The sequence below is a fragment of the Hyla sarda genome, chromosome 2 (genome assembly GCF_029499605.1).
Source record: "Hyla sarda isolate aHylSar1 chromosome 2, aHylSar1.hap1, whole genome shotgun sequence".
In the NCBI taxonomy this organism is placed as follows: Eukaryota; Metazoa; Chordata; class Amphibia; order Anura; family Hylidae; genus Hyla; species Hyla sarda.
In genome coordinates this window covers 143395607-143412247 of record NC_079190.1, presented here as the reverse complement: position 1 = coordinate 143412247, position 16641 = coordinate 143395607, and the positions used below count along the sequence as shown (strand labels likewise).

The 16641-nt window shown below is 42.8% G+C and overlaps 1 protein-coding gene across 2 annotated transcripts in view; it reads right to left on the bottom strand.

Annotated features, from left to right (window-relative positions):
* Positions 1-16641, bottom strand: part of UCHL3 (ubiquitin C-terminal hydrolase L3) — a 69487-nt gene that overhangs the window by 29252 nt on the left and 23594 nt on the right. For both annotated transcript variants that reach the window (XM_056555534.1, XM_056555535.1), the window contains 2 exons: positions 14148-14233; positions 5772-5819 (listed from right to left, as the gene is read on the bottom strand). In XM_056555534.1, the coding sequence (XP_056411509.1) occupies positions 5772-5819; positions 14148-14233 (134 nt within the window). The remainder of the gene's footprint in view (positions 1-5771; positions 5820-14147; positions 14234-16641) is intronic.

Below are 16641 nucleotides of genomic sequence, written 5' to 3'. Positions count from 1 at the left end.
GGCTGAACCTGCCAAATAGCTTATAGGCATGGAGGCCACATGACTCTACCGACAGCAGCTATAGTGATAAAGGATCAGAATTTGGATTTAAACATTCTGGATCCTTTTATTTTAAAGGAGGCTATAAGAATAGCTATTAAAAGGTGTAAATCTCCCTTTAAGAGGTATTCCCATCTCCATTCAGTTTTTAAATTGTAGGGCATGTAAATACATACACATTAGTAAATATACACTGCTCAAAAAAATAAATAAAGGGAACACTGAAACAACACAACGCAACTCCAAGTCAATCACACTTCTGTGAAATCACACTGTCCACTCAGGAAGCAACACTGATTGACAATCAATTTCACATGCTGTTGTACAAATGGAACAGACAACAGGTGGAAATTATAGGCAATTAGAAAGACACCCCCAATAAAGGAGTGGTTCTACAGGTGGTGACCACAGACCGCTACCTCCCACTTTGTGCAAGGAGGAGCAGGAGGAGCACTGCCAGAGCCCTGCAAAATGACCTCTAACAGGCCACAAATCTGCATGTGTCCACTCAAACGGTCAGAAACAGACTTCTTGAGGGCCCGACATCCAGAGTGGAGGGTTGTGCTTACAGCCCAACACAGTGAAGGATGTTTGGCATTTGCCAGAGAACACCAAAATTGGCAAATTCGCCACTGGCGCCCTGTGCTCTTCACAGATGAAAGCAGGTTCACACTGAGCATGTGACAGACGTGACAGAGTCTGGAGACCCCGTGGAGAACGTTCTGCTGCCTGCAACATCCTCCAGCACTACCGGTTTGGTTGTGGGCCAGTAATGGTGTGGGGTGGTATTTCTTTGGGGGGGCCACACAGCCCTCAATGTGCCTGCCAGAGGTAGTCTGATACCGATATTAGATACCGAGAGGAGATCCTCAGACCCCTTGTGAGACCATATGCTGGTGCGGTTGGCCCTGGGTTCCTCCTAATGTAAGACAATGCTAGATCTCATGTGGCTGGAGTGTGTCAGCAGTTCCTGCAAGAGGAAGGCATTGATGCTATGGACTGGCTCGCCCATTCCCCAGACCTGAATCCGATTGAGCACATCTGCGACATTATGTCTCGCTTAATCCACCAATGCCGCATTGATGCTATGGACTGGCTCGCCCATTCCCCAGACCTGAATCCGATTGAGCACATCTGCGACATTATGTCTCGCTTAATCCACCAATGCCACATTGCACCACAGACTGTCCAGGAGTTGGCGAATGCTTTAGTCCAGGTCTGGGAGGACATCCCTCAGGAGACCATCCGCCACCTCCTCATGAGCATGCCCAGGCGTTGTAGGGATGTCATACGGGCACGTGGAGGTCACACACACTACTGAGCCTCATTTTGACTTGTTTTAAGGACATAACATCAAAGTTGGATCTGCCTGTAGTGTGGTTTTCCACTTTTATTTGGAGTGTGACTCCATATCCAGACCTCCATGGGTTGATAAATTTGATTTCCATTGATAATTTGTGCGATTTTGTTGTCAGCACATTCAACTATGCAAAGACTAAAGTATTTCATATGATTAGTTCAGATCTAGGATGGGTTATCTTAGTGTTCCCTTTATTTTTTTTTGAGCAGTGTATATACACATTTTCAAACTTGCCTCCTTTGCATGTTACAGCTGCTTTTCTCTGACTCTTGTTTACTGCTTGTTGCCCAAGCTATAGAGCACCTTTCCTTACTCAGAAGCAGTGGACAGGCGGCTGCTTACCTCACACTCTCTCTTTGCCGGGAACTTTGAGGGAGATTTATCAAAACCTGTGTAGAGAAGGGGTTCTCAACCGGTGGTACGTGTACCCATAGGGGTACGCCACCGATTGTGCGGGGTACGCAATGCACTGACAAATACCGGCCATGCATTGGAACGAGAGCTGCGTGGTTTCTTGGGGAGAGATGTGACGTCCCCTGACGTCGCGCGGAGATGCAGCACAGTGCAGGAGCGCCGAACGGGACTCTGGGAGCGGTACCCGAACAAGCCGGGTAATGTTAAAAAAAAAAGTAAAAACTAAGTGTATGGGAGAGAGGGAGGGATATCTATCTAGATATCTAGCTATCTATCTAGGTAAAGGCAAAAACACTGCAGCACTCCAAGGTGTAAAGAAATCTTGTAAGAATTTATTCCATCATGGGTGCAAACTCTTTGCACCTATGATGGAATAAATTCTTACAAGATTTCTTTACACCTTAGGAGTGCTGCAGTGTTTTTGCCTTTACCTTGAAGTTTGGAGATCCGTGACCGGGGTCCCCCACTGAGTTCCACCCACCTCAAGTTGACCTTTATTGGTGTGCTGCTTTTTCTTGCTTTTTTTTTTATCTATCTATATATCCATCTACAAAAAAAAAGAAGGTAGCAGCACTCTAATTTAAGGGTACAATGTCGCTGGGTGCAGCATCAGTGCAGAGATCCTTTGTTATAGGTCTCCAAATGGTAGATACACAGAAAGGAAAGATCACTGCAGCATTCCAATGTGATGAAAAAAAGTGGATAGTATTTACTCCATCAGACCACACATAGCAACGTTTCAGCTGCAACAATGCAGCCTCTCTCAAGCAAGGTACATAGTGCTAATGGTGCAAATTTATACAATACAGGAAGTGATGTCATACATTTGCATACATGATGTCATAAATTTACATACAAGTCATAACATAGAATCGTGTATGAATAATACAGTGCTCTTATAGTGCATTAAGCGGTCAGACTGACCGTAATCATTACATGACAGAAATATAGTCACATAAAAAGTGCGAGTGCAATAATAAATATTAACGTACAGTGATATTAAAATCAAATACCTTACAGGGGCGGGAGAGAAGGGCGGACTCTACACGTGATGGTAAACACAAGCGCCGGTATCAAAGTGGTGTAAAGCTTACACATGTGGTCTACATTCTATTTTGCCCCTGTAAACTTCTCTATGTTGGAGAAACAACCGGTGAATTCTGAGTTAGATTTAACCAGCATAGATATACTGTACAAAAAAACGGCTTGATCTTCCTGTCTCTAAGCACTGCACCGAAGTGAAAACGACCTAAGTTTCGTCCTGACTGATCATATTCCCCCCCCCCCCCCTAGAAAGAGGAGGTGACCGTACTACAGCCCTTAGACGACGCGAGCTGCAGTGGATCTTCAATCTAGACACTTTACGCCCTATGGGCCTTTATGCTGGCTTTACTATCCCATCTAACATCATAATCTAGCGCTGAGATCCCGTGCATACACTGTTTTCTGTAGATTGTCTATATCTGTATTGGTATGACTACATTTTTATTTTTAGTGCTTTCTCAAATAATTGTAAAATAATCATATAGCATCATTGTAACCTTAATATTTTTCCTTGCAGAATGGAAGAGATGGACTCTGCACGCAACTGTACCCCTCCTTTCCTCAACGGGATTGCCACTTCTCATTAAAGTTATTTTTGACGGCCGCCAGAGTTTTATGCTTTCTATTATTATCCTTTTTTTGTCACAGGTCCTGTTTATGTGTTATGCATGTTCCCTTGGACATATCTACTTTGGGGTTTGCCTTACCCCTGCCCCTATGAATTGGTCCGTATGGCAAGTGGACGAATTGTCCTCCAGTCCTGGAGAGACCTACCCATATACCACCCTCATTACTTTATTGGTAAGAAGGGGTTAAATTGGACCTGAGGGGTTAATACATAACTGCATATAACTTCTGTCCATTGTATAAATGTGCTGTATGAGTGAGGACCTTACAGAGTGGCATTGTCCACTATATGTGCTGCCCTTACTATCATAATGTACCGAGATGTACTTCCATACTATATACCTACTCTAATATGGCCGTCGCCACCTCAATCACTAAGTGCGCGTGCGCGTCCAGACTGACGCATGCACACTTTGTATTTGCCTTCTGCCCATCACAGCTATGGCCGCGCAGTACTCACCTTTAGTGTATGCGCCTGTGCCACCCTACTGCACGCATGCTCATGCGTCTACGGCATCCCATTGAGTTCCTGCGGAAGCGTGTAGCCTTTACACCACGTTGATACCGCCGCTTGTGTTTACCATCACGTGCAGAGTCCGCCCTTCTCTCCCGCCCCTGTAAGGTATTTGATTTTAATATCACTGTACATTAATATTTATTATTGCACTCGCACTTTTTATGTGACTATATTTCTGTCATGTAATGATTACGGTCAGTCTGACCGCTTAATACACTATATGATCACTGTATTATTCATACACGATTCTATGTTATGACTTGTATGTAAATTTATGACATCATGTATGCAAATGTGTGACATCACTTCCTGTATTGTATAAATTTGCACCATTAGCACTATGTACCTTGCTTGAGAAAGGCTGCATTGATAACACCAAAAAGAGAACCGTACCCCAACAACAAGAAAGTAATAAGGTTTAAAAGATAAAACTTTATTGATATAACACAACGAAGAAATAAAAACAAAGAAGTAGAAACAATAAACAAGCACCAGTAAACATACAAAGATATAGGACTATGGTGAGACCCAAGTACATCAGAATATGCAAATACAATAAGAAAATGCCAAAATAACAGGTAAGGTACATGAATGATACCTCCCAGAAGTACAAAATATCACATTAAGGGTGCCAGACCATAACTACACCTGAACCCCAACGATCGTTTCGCTGTTATGCTGCTTCTTCAGGGGACGTGACGCCCCCTAAGATGGAGGAGGAGAAAGGGATAATTGCAAAAGGGGATCAGAGGGAGGGGGGAATTATGGCACAAGGGGATTAAGATGGATTAGGGGGGGGGGGAATCATTATCCCCCCCTTCATCTTTATCCCCTTGTGCCATTATTCCCCCCTCCCTCTGATCCCCTTTTCCCATTATCACTACCCCCCTCTATCTTTATCACCTTTTGCCATTACTCAACCCTCCCTCTGATCCCGTTTTTCCATTATCGCTACCCCCCCCTCTATCTTAATCCCCTTATGCCATAATTCCCCCCTCCCTCTGATACCCTTGTGCCATCATTCCCCCCTCCCCCTGATTCCCTTTTGCCACATCGGATAATAATGGCACAAAAGGGATTAAGATGGGGGGGGGGGGGGGGAATAATGGCAAAAGGGAATCAGAGGAAGGGGAGAATAATGGCACAAGGGGATTAAGTATCGCATTAGTATAAAGGTAAGCACACGCCTTTTGTCTGCGGGTACCCCTTGCACGTAAGTTCCGCACGAGGGGTACCCACGGACCTACTTTCAGCGTTTGGAAGTACAGTGGCCAAAAAGGTTGAGAACCACTGGTGTAGAGGAAGAGCATTTTTCACAGGTCTCTTTAAAAATGAAAGGAGCAATCTGATTGGTTGCAACTGCACCTGCAACTGTGCTGCTTGTGTGCAAGCTGTACTGAGTCAGTGAGTCATATAAATGCTAGAAGGTTGAACAGAACCAGCAAATCCTCTGTCTGAAGTGTCAATTACAAAGCAAAGGCCGTTCCTGCTGAAAGCAGGAAGAGAGGGGAGGGTCTGCTCTGCTATTAGATAAAAAAAAAGGTAGATGAGAACATCCCTGTAAGCGCTTATATACTAGCATGTAAAATTAAAAAGGGATGTACTTTCTTTTTCATAACAAAAAAAAAAAAAAAAAGAGAATTTATACACCAATATATTTCCATACAAAGTTTTGTTTCCATGTAACAATCTCATCAGTGTCAAGTCTGTTCTCAGAAAATTGGCAAAGCAGAACTGGGCACAATATACGGAAGAAAGAGGAAACCTTACCTCGGTCTGTCCATCCTGAGCACTGCTCTCATGTGTAACCCGAATACTCTGGAAAAGGACAACAGTACAATATTCTTAATAGCTACAAAACGTGTCTAAAGCCACACTGCAATAAACTGGACCACAGAAATACTAAGTATGTACACAGCCAAAAATCAAGATTTTCCAGGACTCAAAAATCAACAAATCTATCCAACAACTATTGGAGAGATGAGGCATATATTACATTCTTGATCCCAGCAACATATTAAAGGCGTATGTTAATATATCAGAACAGAAGAAATATAGTGCCATAGATATTAGAAAATCAAATTACAACATTAAATTAGATTTCATACCAAAGATAAATCTCCCCCCCCCCCCCCACCCATAAATTAGCAAAACATGTGTAGAGGAAGAGTGGTGCAGTTGCCCAAGGCAACCAGAGTGCATTTTAAAAAAAAGGCCTATGAAAAAAAGGAAAGAAGAAATCTGATTGGTTGCTATGGGCAACTGCACCACTCTTCCTTTGCACAGGTTTTAATAAATCTTCCTCAAAGTGTCAGAACATTAACTCCTTAAGGACAAAGCCAATTTTGGCCTAAACTGATGCATTAAGTGAAATTAAATATATTTGCCAAAACAAGTAATTACCGGAATTCAACAGTTTTTGAAGGGCAGCCTTACCAATATAGGCTGTATGATCTCTTGTTTTTGCTTGTTGCTATGTGATACCTGCTGTAGGAAGTTTTTTTTTCTTCTGGTCAGGCATGCTCAGTTACTAAGTTCTCCTAACCGACAGTAACTTTACAGCCAAATAGACTGCAGCATACAGCTGCTACACATTATGTATAAGAGTCTTCTTTCCTGGCTGAATATTCACTAGCCAGGATGAGGTAAATATACATTATGTACTTCTATAGCTTCTATATTACAGTCTGTAACACTAAATTTACTTGGCAGGATGGGAGGGAGGAGAATAATGTTCTGTAAAATAACACTGTACTCTATGCGAGGAGTTTAAGAGAAGAGATAACTCAACTACCGTATATACTCGAGTATAAGCAGAGTTTTTCAGCACGATTTTTCGTGCTGAAAACACCCCCCTCGGCTTATACTCGAGTGAACTCTCCACCCGCAGTGGTCTTCAACCTGCGGACCTCCAGAGGTTTCAAAACTACAACTCGCAGAAAGCCCGGGCAGCCATCGGCTGTCCGGGCTTGCTGGGAGTTGTAGTTTTGAAACCTCCGGAGGTCCGCAGGTTGAAGACCACTGCGGCCTTCGACATCATACAGCCCCCTCTCACCCCCCTTTAGTTCTGTACAGTACTCACCTCCGCTCGGCGCTGGTCCGGTGCTGCAGGACTGTCCGGAGAGGAGGTGGTCCGGTGGGATAGTGGTTCCGGGCTGCTATCTTCACCGGGGAGGCCTCTTCTAAGCGCTTCGGGCCCGGCCTCAGAATAGTCACGTTGCCTTGACAACGACGCAGAGGTACGTTCATTGCCAACGTACTTCTGCGTCATTGTCAAGGCAACGCCTCTATTCCGGGCCGGAAGCGCTTAGAAGAGGCCTCCCCGGTGAAGATAGCAGCCCGGAACCACTATCCCACCGGACCACCTCCTCTCCGGACAGTCCTGCAGCACCGGACCAGCGCAGAGCGGAGGTGAGTACTGTACAGAACTAAAGGGGGGTGAGAGGGGGCTGGATGATGTCGAAGGCCGCAGTGGTCTTCAACCTGCGGACCTCCGGAGGTTTCAAAACTACAACTCCCAGCAAGCCCGGACAGCCGATGGCTGCCCGGGCTTGCTGGGAGTTGTAGTTTTGAAACCTCTGGAGGTCCGCAGGTTGAAGACCACTGATGGCGGATGATGAGAAGAGGATGATGAAGGGGGGGTGTGGGATGATGACAAGGGGATGATGAAGGGGGGGTGTGGGATGATGACAAGGGGATGATGAAGGGGGGGGGGGGATGACAAGGGGATGATGAAGGGGGGTGGGGATGATGACAAGGGGATGATGAAGGGGGGTGGGGATGATGACAAGGGGATGATGAAGGGGGGTGGGGATGATGACAAGGGGATGATGAAGGGGGGTGGGGATGATGACAAGGGGATGATGAAGGGGGGGATGTGTGGGATGATGACAAGGGGATGATGAAGGGGGGTGGGGATGATGACAAGGGGATGATGAAGGGGGGGTGTGGGATGATGACAAGGGGATGATGACAGGTGATGATGATGAGGGTCTGGATGATGACAGGCGGTGATGATGAAGTAGGATGTTAATGACGGGTCTGGATGATGACAGGGGGGGGATGATGTATTTCCCACCCTAGGCTTATACTCGAGTCAACTTTTCCTGGGATTTTGGGTTGAAATTAGGGGTCTCGGCTTATACTCGAGTATATACGGTATTATGAAGATAAGATTCTCAATGCAGCACAGAAACATGCATTGGCCCCAATGGCTGCTGGGAAATAAAGTTCAAAGCAAACCATGTGACAGAAGATCCACTCACCGCACAGATTTTTACAAGATAAGGCAAGACATTTATTTTCATTCATCCTAACAAAATACTAAGTTTGCTGTGGAAAGTTGATCATGGTAAAACCTCTTTTCATGACCAAGACCTGTTTTTCCCCGACATGTTTCTTTATGTGGTAAAAATTTACCACATAAAATTTTAGAATGCTTTTTACATATCCAAGTGATTCTTAGATAGTTTTTTCGTAACATATTGTACTTTATGCTAGAGGTACATTTTGATTGATACATTTAGTAGTTCAAGGGAAAAAGATATGAAATTTTCTGCTTGTAAGAGCATGCCACATAAATTAGTTATTGATTCACGTCTACAATATGCCTCCTTTATGTTGGCATATTAGTTTTTTTAGGATCTTTTCATAAATTTAGCAGCAATCTTTCTCATTTTAAAAGAAAGTTTCTAAATAAGATATTTATACCCCTCAAGGTATTTAGAATGACATCACGGGTACGTTCACAAATACAGGATCTGCTGAACAATTTTTATGCATATTTTCTGCAGCAGATTTTTCTACACATTGAAGTTAAAGGGATTATCCACTATAAGGAGATTTTAGTAAGTACCTGCCAGACAGTAATGGCACCTGTCTTGGGGCTAAATGGCTATGTTGTAGATTCAAACCAGAGTTGGGTGCAGCTCACGTAACCTATATATAAACAGAGGTTATTGGAAAGATAGACTCCAATACCCCAGGAGTATTTGATAAATGAAAATAAAAATAGTATTCCAGTCCTCTAGGTTATATATTTAAAATGTATAGGTTATATATTTAAAATGTATAGGTGCAAAATCTAAAAAAATAAAGATTTTTAACCCAATAGTGGTCTTCAACCTGCGGACCTCCAGATGTTGCAAAACTACAACTCCCAGCATGCCCGGACAGCCGTTGGCTGTCCGGGCATGCTGGGAGTTGTAGTTTTGCAACATCTGGAGGTCCACAGATTGAAGACCACTGCATAGGAGGTAATACTCACATGTCCCCGCCGCTCCGGACCCGTCACTGCTGCCCTGGATGTCGCTCAATCGCTGTCGCCGCGCCCCCGCCGCTCCGGAACGTCTCTGCTGCCGGCCGGGTATCCTCGCTCTCCGTTGCCGTCATCACGTCGTTACGCACGCCGACGCACGTACGCGACGACGAGGAAGGAGAGCGCCGGCCATACAGGGGATCCCTGAACGGAGAAGACACCGAGGAGGCAGGTAAGGTCCCTCCCGGTGTCCTGTAAGCACTAACCCGGCTATTCAGTCGGGCTGTTCGGGACCGCCGCGGTGAAATCGCGGCGTCCCGAACAGCCCGACTGAACAGCCGGGTTAGTGTCACTTTCCCTTCAGACGCGGCGGTCAGCTTTGATCACCGCGTCTGAAGGGTTAATACAGGGCATCACCGCGATCGGTGATGTCCTGTATTAGCCGCGGGTCCCGGCTGTTGATGGCCGCAGGGACCGCCGCGATAGGGGGTGTATTCGCCGTATAAGACGCACCGACTTTTTCCCCCCAGTTTTGTGGAAGAAAAAGTGCATCTTATACGGCGAAAAATACGGTAAATAGCATTTTGGCTTATGTGGAATCGCAAGGCCTTTGTGTCCTACAATAGCCTGAATGAATTACATAAAGATATTCATCTAATATACTATAGGATAAAAAAATATAAAATGATTTAATATAACTGTATAATATCACTTTCAATGACCTGTCAATAGACTTTATACAGTAGATTATATGCTTCCTGGTCTGCTGTGACCTGTAGTCCGCCAGGCTCTAGTACCAGATAAAAATAGTTTATATCAACAGGGTTGTGAAAAAAAGAGGTTAGGTTAGGTGTATGGAACATAAAGGGTGGCAAATAAGGAGGGCAATAGGGTAATATTTCCTCTTATTTTACGGAGGGCTCGGGTATAGGGTCCGTTGTCTAAGTCTTCGGTTTTGTCTGAATCCATCTATCCCCATTTGGGGCTCCCGTCTATGGCCCGTCATCTGGAGGCTGTATACCAGCGAGATGACGGACCCTATACCCGAGCCCTAATGGAAAACTCACTATTAGTAACAAGAAATCTTATATTGCTAATGTATATTGCTAATGTATGCTATTGTTTATTCTGATTATATTTTAGTATTTAATTCTGTGCAATTTGTGCTCTCTCTTGTAACTTTCATCATTTATTCCCATTTCTTTTTCATGTTTATTTTTTATTTATTATTTTTACTTATTTTGATTTATTTGTTATTTTAAAATTTCATTAAAATTTAATTTTTAGTTTATTTTTTCATTTTTTTTTCTTTCCATTTTTATTTTCGCATTTTTTTGTTAATTACCTTTATTCAATATTCACCTCCATTGCTATATATTCATTCTCAGATCCCTCCAAGACTGTTGGAACACAAAAATTGATGGTATGGTGTTGTATGTGGGGTACAAAGATAGTGGGGCCATTCTTCATCAATGGAAACCTCAAGGCCACTGGATATGTGAAATTGCTACATGATGATGTGTTTCCCTCTTTATGCACTAAAGCTGGCCCATTCCCTGAGTTTTTCCAGCAAGATGGTGCACCTCCACATTATGGGTGTCAGGTCCGAGCATTCCTAGATGAACAGTTTCCTGGAAAGTGGATTGGTCATCATGGGCCAGTTGAATGTCCCCCAAGGTCTCCCGATCTGACCCCGTTAGACTTTTATCTTTGGGGTCATCTGAAGGCAATTGTATATGCTGTGAAGATACGAGATGTGCAGCACCTGAAACTACGGATACTGGAAGCCTGTGCTAGCATTTCTCCTGCGGTGTTGCTATCAGTGTATGAAGAATGGGAGAAGAGGGTTGCATTGACAAGCCAACACAATGGGCAGCACATTGAACACATTTTATAAGTGATCAGAAACTTGTAAATAACTCATGAAAGAATAAAGTTATGTTAAAACCAAGCACATCATTGTTTTTCTTGTGAAATTCCCAATAAGTTTGATATGTCACATGACCCTCTTCCTATTGAAAAAACAAAAGTTGGATTCAAAATGGCCGACTTCAAAATGGCCGCCATGGTCACCACCCATCTTGAAAAGTTTCCCCCTCACATATACTAATGTGCCACAAACAGGAAGTTAATATCACCAACCATTCCCATTTTATTAAGGTGTATCCATATAAATGGCCCACCCTGTATATTGAAAGAAATCTTCTAAAAAACAAAAAAGTCCAGTAAGAAGTTTACATACCACCGGTACCAAAATGTTACCACCTATCAGAACCATTCCCTGATTATAAAAAGGTGTGGAACTATGGTAACGTCATTATTACTTTTAAATCCATTTGAAGCTGCTGAAGAAAGGATTCTTATCCTGAAACGTGTCCAGCTAAGGGTTAATTACAGTCTAATACTGTACTGATATCATCTAGCCAGTCGCCGCTGAACCATGAGAAGGTAACCCTCCTACACAGTGGAGAACACCGGGGAATAAGAAGGGAAAACTACTTGCCACTGCGCAGACCCCGTACTACACCAGAGACCGCAAGCCCCATTGACATTATTGTCTAGGCTAAAATCGCAAGCAGGAATTCGCCCCAGCACATATCGGCAGAACTCACAAGAAGAACTGCGCTGCCGACGTGCACCGGAACTCCACACATGGCATACAGCTCGCCATTGTTAATACTTGCTGGCTCATTTGCTCGGGCCGAGCGGAACCAATGAACTATCTAATACTGGTTAAATAGCCCGGACTACAAAAGGGTATGTCTCCTTTCACACTACCATTTTCGCCCAGTAGATCACGTCTGTTAGGAAGACAGTGTGAGAAAAATGTGTGCATGTGCCATCTTTTTCTCCCGCTATCTTCGGCCGCAATAACGGGAGTTATAACGGCTGTTAGAAGAATCCCATTCAAGTGAATGGGATCCTCTTTGCAAGTTATGACTCCCATTATGCTCCGTTACAATAACGGACATTGAGGGCGGTCAAAGAAGAAAGAGGGAAAAAAAAAAAAGAGCCCTTAACATCCATTTGTAACAGAGCAACTTTTACAGTGTGAAAGAAAAGAAGCCTAAGAGGAGTTTTACACTTAACCTCTTTTTTCACAAAACCCTGTTGATATAAACTATTTTTATCTGGTACTAGAGCCTGGCGGACTAAAGGTCACAGCAGACCAGGAAGCATATAATCTACTGTATAAAGTCTATTTACTGGCTATACATTGAAAGTGATATTATACAGTTATATTAAATCATTTTATTATATTTTGTTTTATCCTATAGTATATTAGATGAATATCTTTATGTAATTCATTCAGGCTATTGTAGGATGCAAAGGCCCTGCGATTCCACATAAGCCAAAAAGCTATTTATGTTATATTACATTTTATACATTTTAAATATATAACCTAGAGGACTGGAATACTATTTTTATGTTGTGAGATTACCATAACACTGTGTATAGCTTGTTGTGAACTGGTATTTCCTCTGAGTTTCCTCCTTTTCCTACAAATCCCATAATTCCACTTTCCTCCCTCTCACACATCAGCCACCCCAACCATTGAAACATAAATGAGCTGCATCCATTCAAAAGACCTGTGTTTTTCAATCAGGGTGCCTACAGCTGTTGCATTAGCAGATTGATCTCTCTACCACCAAGTGATCCCCCCACCCATTGAAGCAGACAGGCTCCCTGTCATCAGCTGACTAGTGAGTCAGGTCTCGGCCACATTGCAAGCTGGGAAAAATCCGAGACAACAGTCATTTTGTATGCTGATAAAAATTAATATAATAATAAGAGTGTGATGGTTTTCTCAAAATTCTTCTGTGATTTTCACACAGGTACAGACACTATATTATGAACTACACTAACTTTACAGCACCTGTAGCATAGTCTAATAAAAAAAATAAATCCTGAAATACCCCTTTAACGGGTACCAAAATCATCTGCACAAAATATGCAGCAAAAATATGCAACAGATTCTGTACTTGTGAACACACCCTAAGGTAGGGAATTAATCCTTTAGGTATTCTACAGAAAATAAAGCAAAAGGGAAAAAAAAATAAAAAATTATGTAACAACAGAAAAGCTCAATATGTATTCCTCCAATTCAGACATTTAGAAGCATCCCATATGGTTGCACTTGCATGGAACTATACTAAACCACATGGCTTATAAATGAGCGTTTAGGAGCCTCCTTTTATGTTGATGAAAGGCTACTATATGCACTCCGCAATAGCTTTACAGGAAGACGATTAACATAGATTCCCTTCCTTTTACCCTAGTAGATGCTCTGGTCACACTGACCATAGCATGTAATGGGTTAACTGTCAAGAAGGAAGCCAGTGTCTGTTTAGCAAATGCCATACATGTACGACAGTATGTGTTAACCCTTTAAGAACATGGCACATTTTGTCCTTAAGGACCAGGCCAATTTTTATTTTTTGCATTTTTATTTTTTTACTCCTCTCCTTTTAAAATCCTTAACTCTTATATTTAACCTAGAGGACCATGTGAGGACTTGTTTTTTTTTGCACGACCAATTGTACGTTTAACAATTTATATAGTTCTATTATTGCACTACTTTTAAGTTCCCATAGGGGACTTTGATATGCAATCATTAGATTGCATGTACTGTATAATGATGTGGAGTGTGATCGGCTATCCACTGATGTAGCCTGGCTAAGCCAGGCTACATCAGTGAATCAGCGATTGTCGGCACTCGACACTCAATGTTCTGAAGCAAGTGCAGCTCCTTCAAAGCCACTACAGGTACGTCCTTGATCCTCAACAGGTTAAGGCATTAAAAGTTCCCCTTCTTAGAATAAAGTAGTTTCAATGATCAGATGATATCCCCTAGTTAGACACAGCACAGCAGTTATAATTGTACCAACCTCATCTTTTTCTAGAAATTTGGCTCTTTCTTCAGGACTTAATGAAGTGGAGTCATGTAGAAACTTCTTCAAAGCAGAGTCACTTTCTAATGGAAAGAAAAAAGAACTGTCAAAAGATGAATAGTTCCCATCTGGGATATCTATTGCTATTGAGAGAAAGCGAGAATTTATGTTGGCCCACACCTTGTCAATCACACAGCAATCCCAGCACTGACATACAGGGGATAGGTGTTGCAGCCGCGGGGCATAACGAACCCCTGGCCACGCCTATCCGACTGTTGGTGACTGCACAGAAAAGCATTTTTGGGGTAATAAAAGCAGCAAAAAAAGGTAAAAGTAAAAGTAATGGTAAATACATGTGAAAACACACAATACACACACTGTTAGGTTATATGCCCCAAACTTCATGACAGTTGCGCTTAAAAGTTTTTACATTTTATTAAAGAAAACTGTCTTTGAAAATTCCACCACTAGGGGTCCCCATACCTCCTGTGACACTGATGAGTCCCCAGCAGCATCAGCTTGTCCAAGCGACACAAGATGGGTCATTGACAAGGCTGCAGGAGGAACACAGCCTGCAGCATCACAGCTGTAACAGAGTTTTACCAAACATGTTCCTCCATCTTTTGCAAAAATACTACTCCAAGCATGCCTAGAAAGTAAAAGGATGTCTGGGCGTGCTGGGAGTTGCAGTTTTGCATAAGCTATAGGCAACACTGCTGCAAAACAGAGTTATCCACACACTGTACCTCCAACTATTTCAAAACTACAAGTCCCAGCATTACAGGACTGCCAAAGGATGATACACATGAATGATATAGAAACACACAGAAAATGTATGCATAAAAAACCCACTGTACTTTTACCTTTGAAATAATTTAGGAAGATGTAAGTTATACACTCACCATATTGTCTTTGGTGGTAGAGTACAGGCAATCTCCAATAATTATTGTGTGTGTGTGTGTGTGTGTGTGTATACAGCATAAAACCAGAGAGGAAAGGGTTACAGAGTAGGGCTACCAGCCTCCAGAGCAGTGAGTCAGCAGAGTAAGGGAGGGGGAGGAGTCATCAGAATGCAGACAAGAGAGGGACACGCCCCCTCCCTTTGGGAAGATGGAAAAGACATTAAGCAGCTGTAATATGCTATTTTTTAGTGAAATATTGGTGATAGACATAAAAATTATATGTACATGATCAGAATTAGGTACTGAGTAACATAAGTTTTTTTCTTTTTGCAGGATCAGACTAGAGATGACCGAACTTACAGTAAATTTGATTCGTCACAAACTTCTCGGCTCAGCAGTTGATGTCTTATCCTGCATAAATTAGTTCAGCTTTCAGGTGCTCCCGTGGGCTGGAAAAGGTGGATACAGTCCTAGGAAAGAGTCTCCTAGGACTGTATTCACCTTTTCCAGCCCACGGGAGCACCTGAAAGCTGAACTAATTTATGCAGGATAAGTCATCAACTGCCGAACCGAGAAGTTCGTGACGAATCGAATTTACTGTAAGTTTGCTCATCTCTAGATCAGACAGGTACATTTTAAAATATTGCAGAATAGTGGGCTGAGTGCCATTAAAGGGGTTATCAACCATAAGGTGATTTTAGTACGTACCTGGCAGACAGTAATGGACATGCTTAGGAAGGATCTGTGCTTGACTTGGGGCTAAATGGCTATGTCATGAGATTACTATAATACTGTGGCTAGCTTTTTGTGAACTGGTATTTCCTGTTTGACTTTTTCTTCTTTTGCCTACAAATCCCATAATTCCACTTTCCTCCCTCCCACACATTAGCCACCCCACCCATTGTAACATAAATGAGCTGCATCCATTCAAAAGACCTGTGGTTTTCAATCAGGGTGCCTACAGCTGTTGCATTAGTTGCAGATTGATCTCTCTCCCACCAAGTGATCCCCCCCCCCACCCATTGAAGCAGACAGGCTCCCTGTCATCAGCTGACTAGTGAGTCAGGTCTCGGCCACATTGCAACCTGGGAAAAATCTGAGACAACAGTCATTTTGTATGCTGTTAAAAATAAATATTGGGATGTAAATCACAGAAGAATTGTGAGAAAAGTGTCACACACAGGTACAGACACTATATTATGAACTACACAACTTTACAGCCCCTGTAGCATAGTCAAATAATAAAAATTCCTGGAATACCCCTTTAAGCTCAATGGGGCTTTAATTTCAGCAGAATTCTGTGTTTAGACAAGACAGAAATTCTGCTACAATTCCGCTTAGCAAGCATTGCTAAACGGAATTTGTGCGGCATTGCGGATATTCCGCAGTGTGAACATAGCCTAAGGGAGAGTCTATTGTTTGGAATCTTTACCATCACATAATCTGTCAAATATCTGACATCGCCTGTCGTGGACATCCAGGTGTAAGGGTCATATATCAGAGAAAGTATTACCTGATTCATGGATATGTGAGTGAGCTGTAGACTCTCTCTGATGTAAAGGGATTTGTCACTTGACAGTAAGGAATCC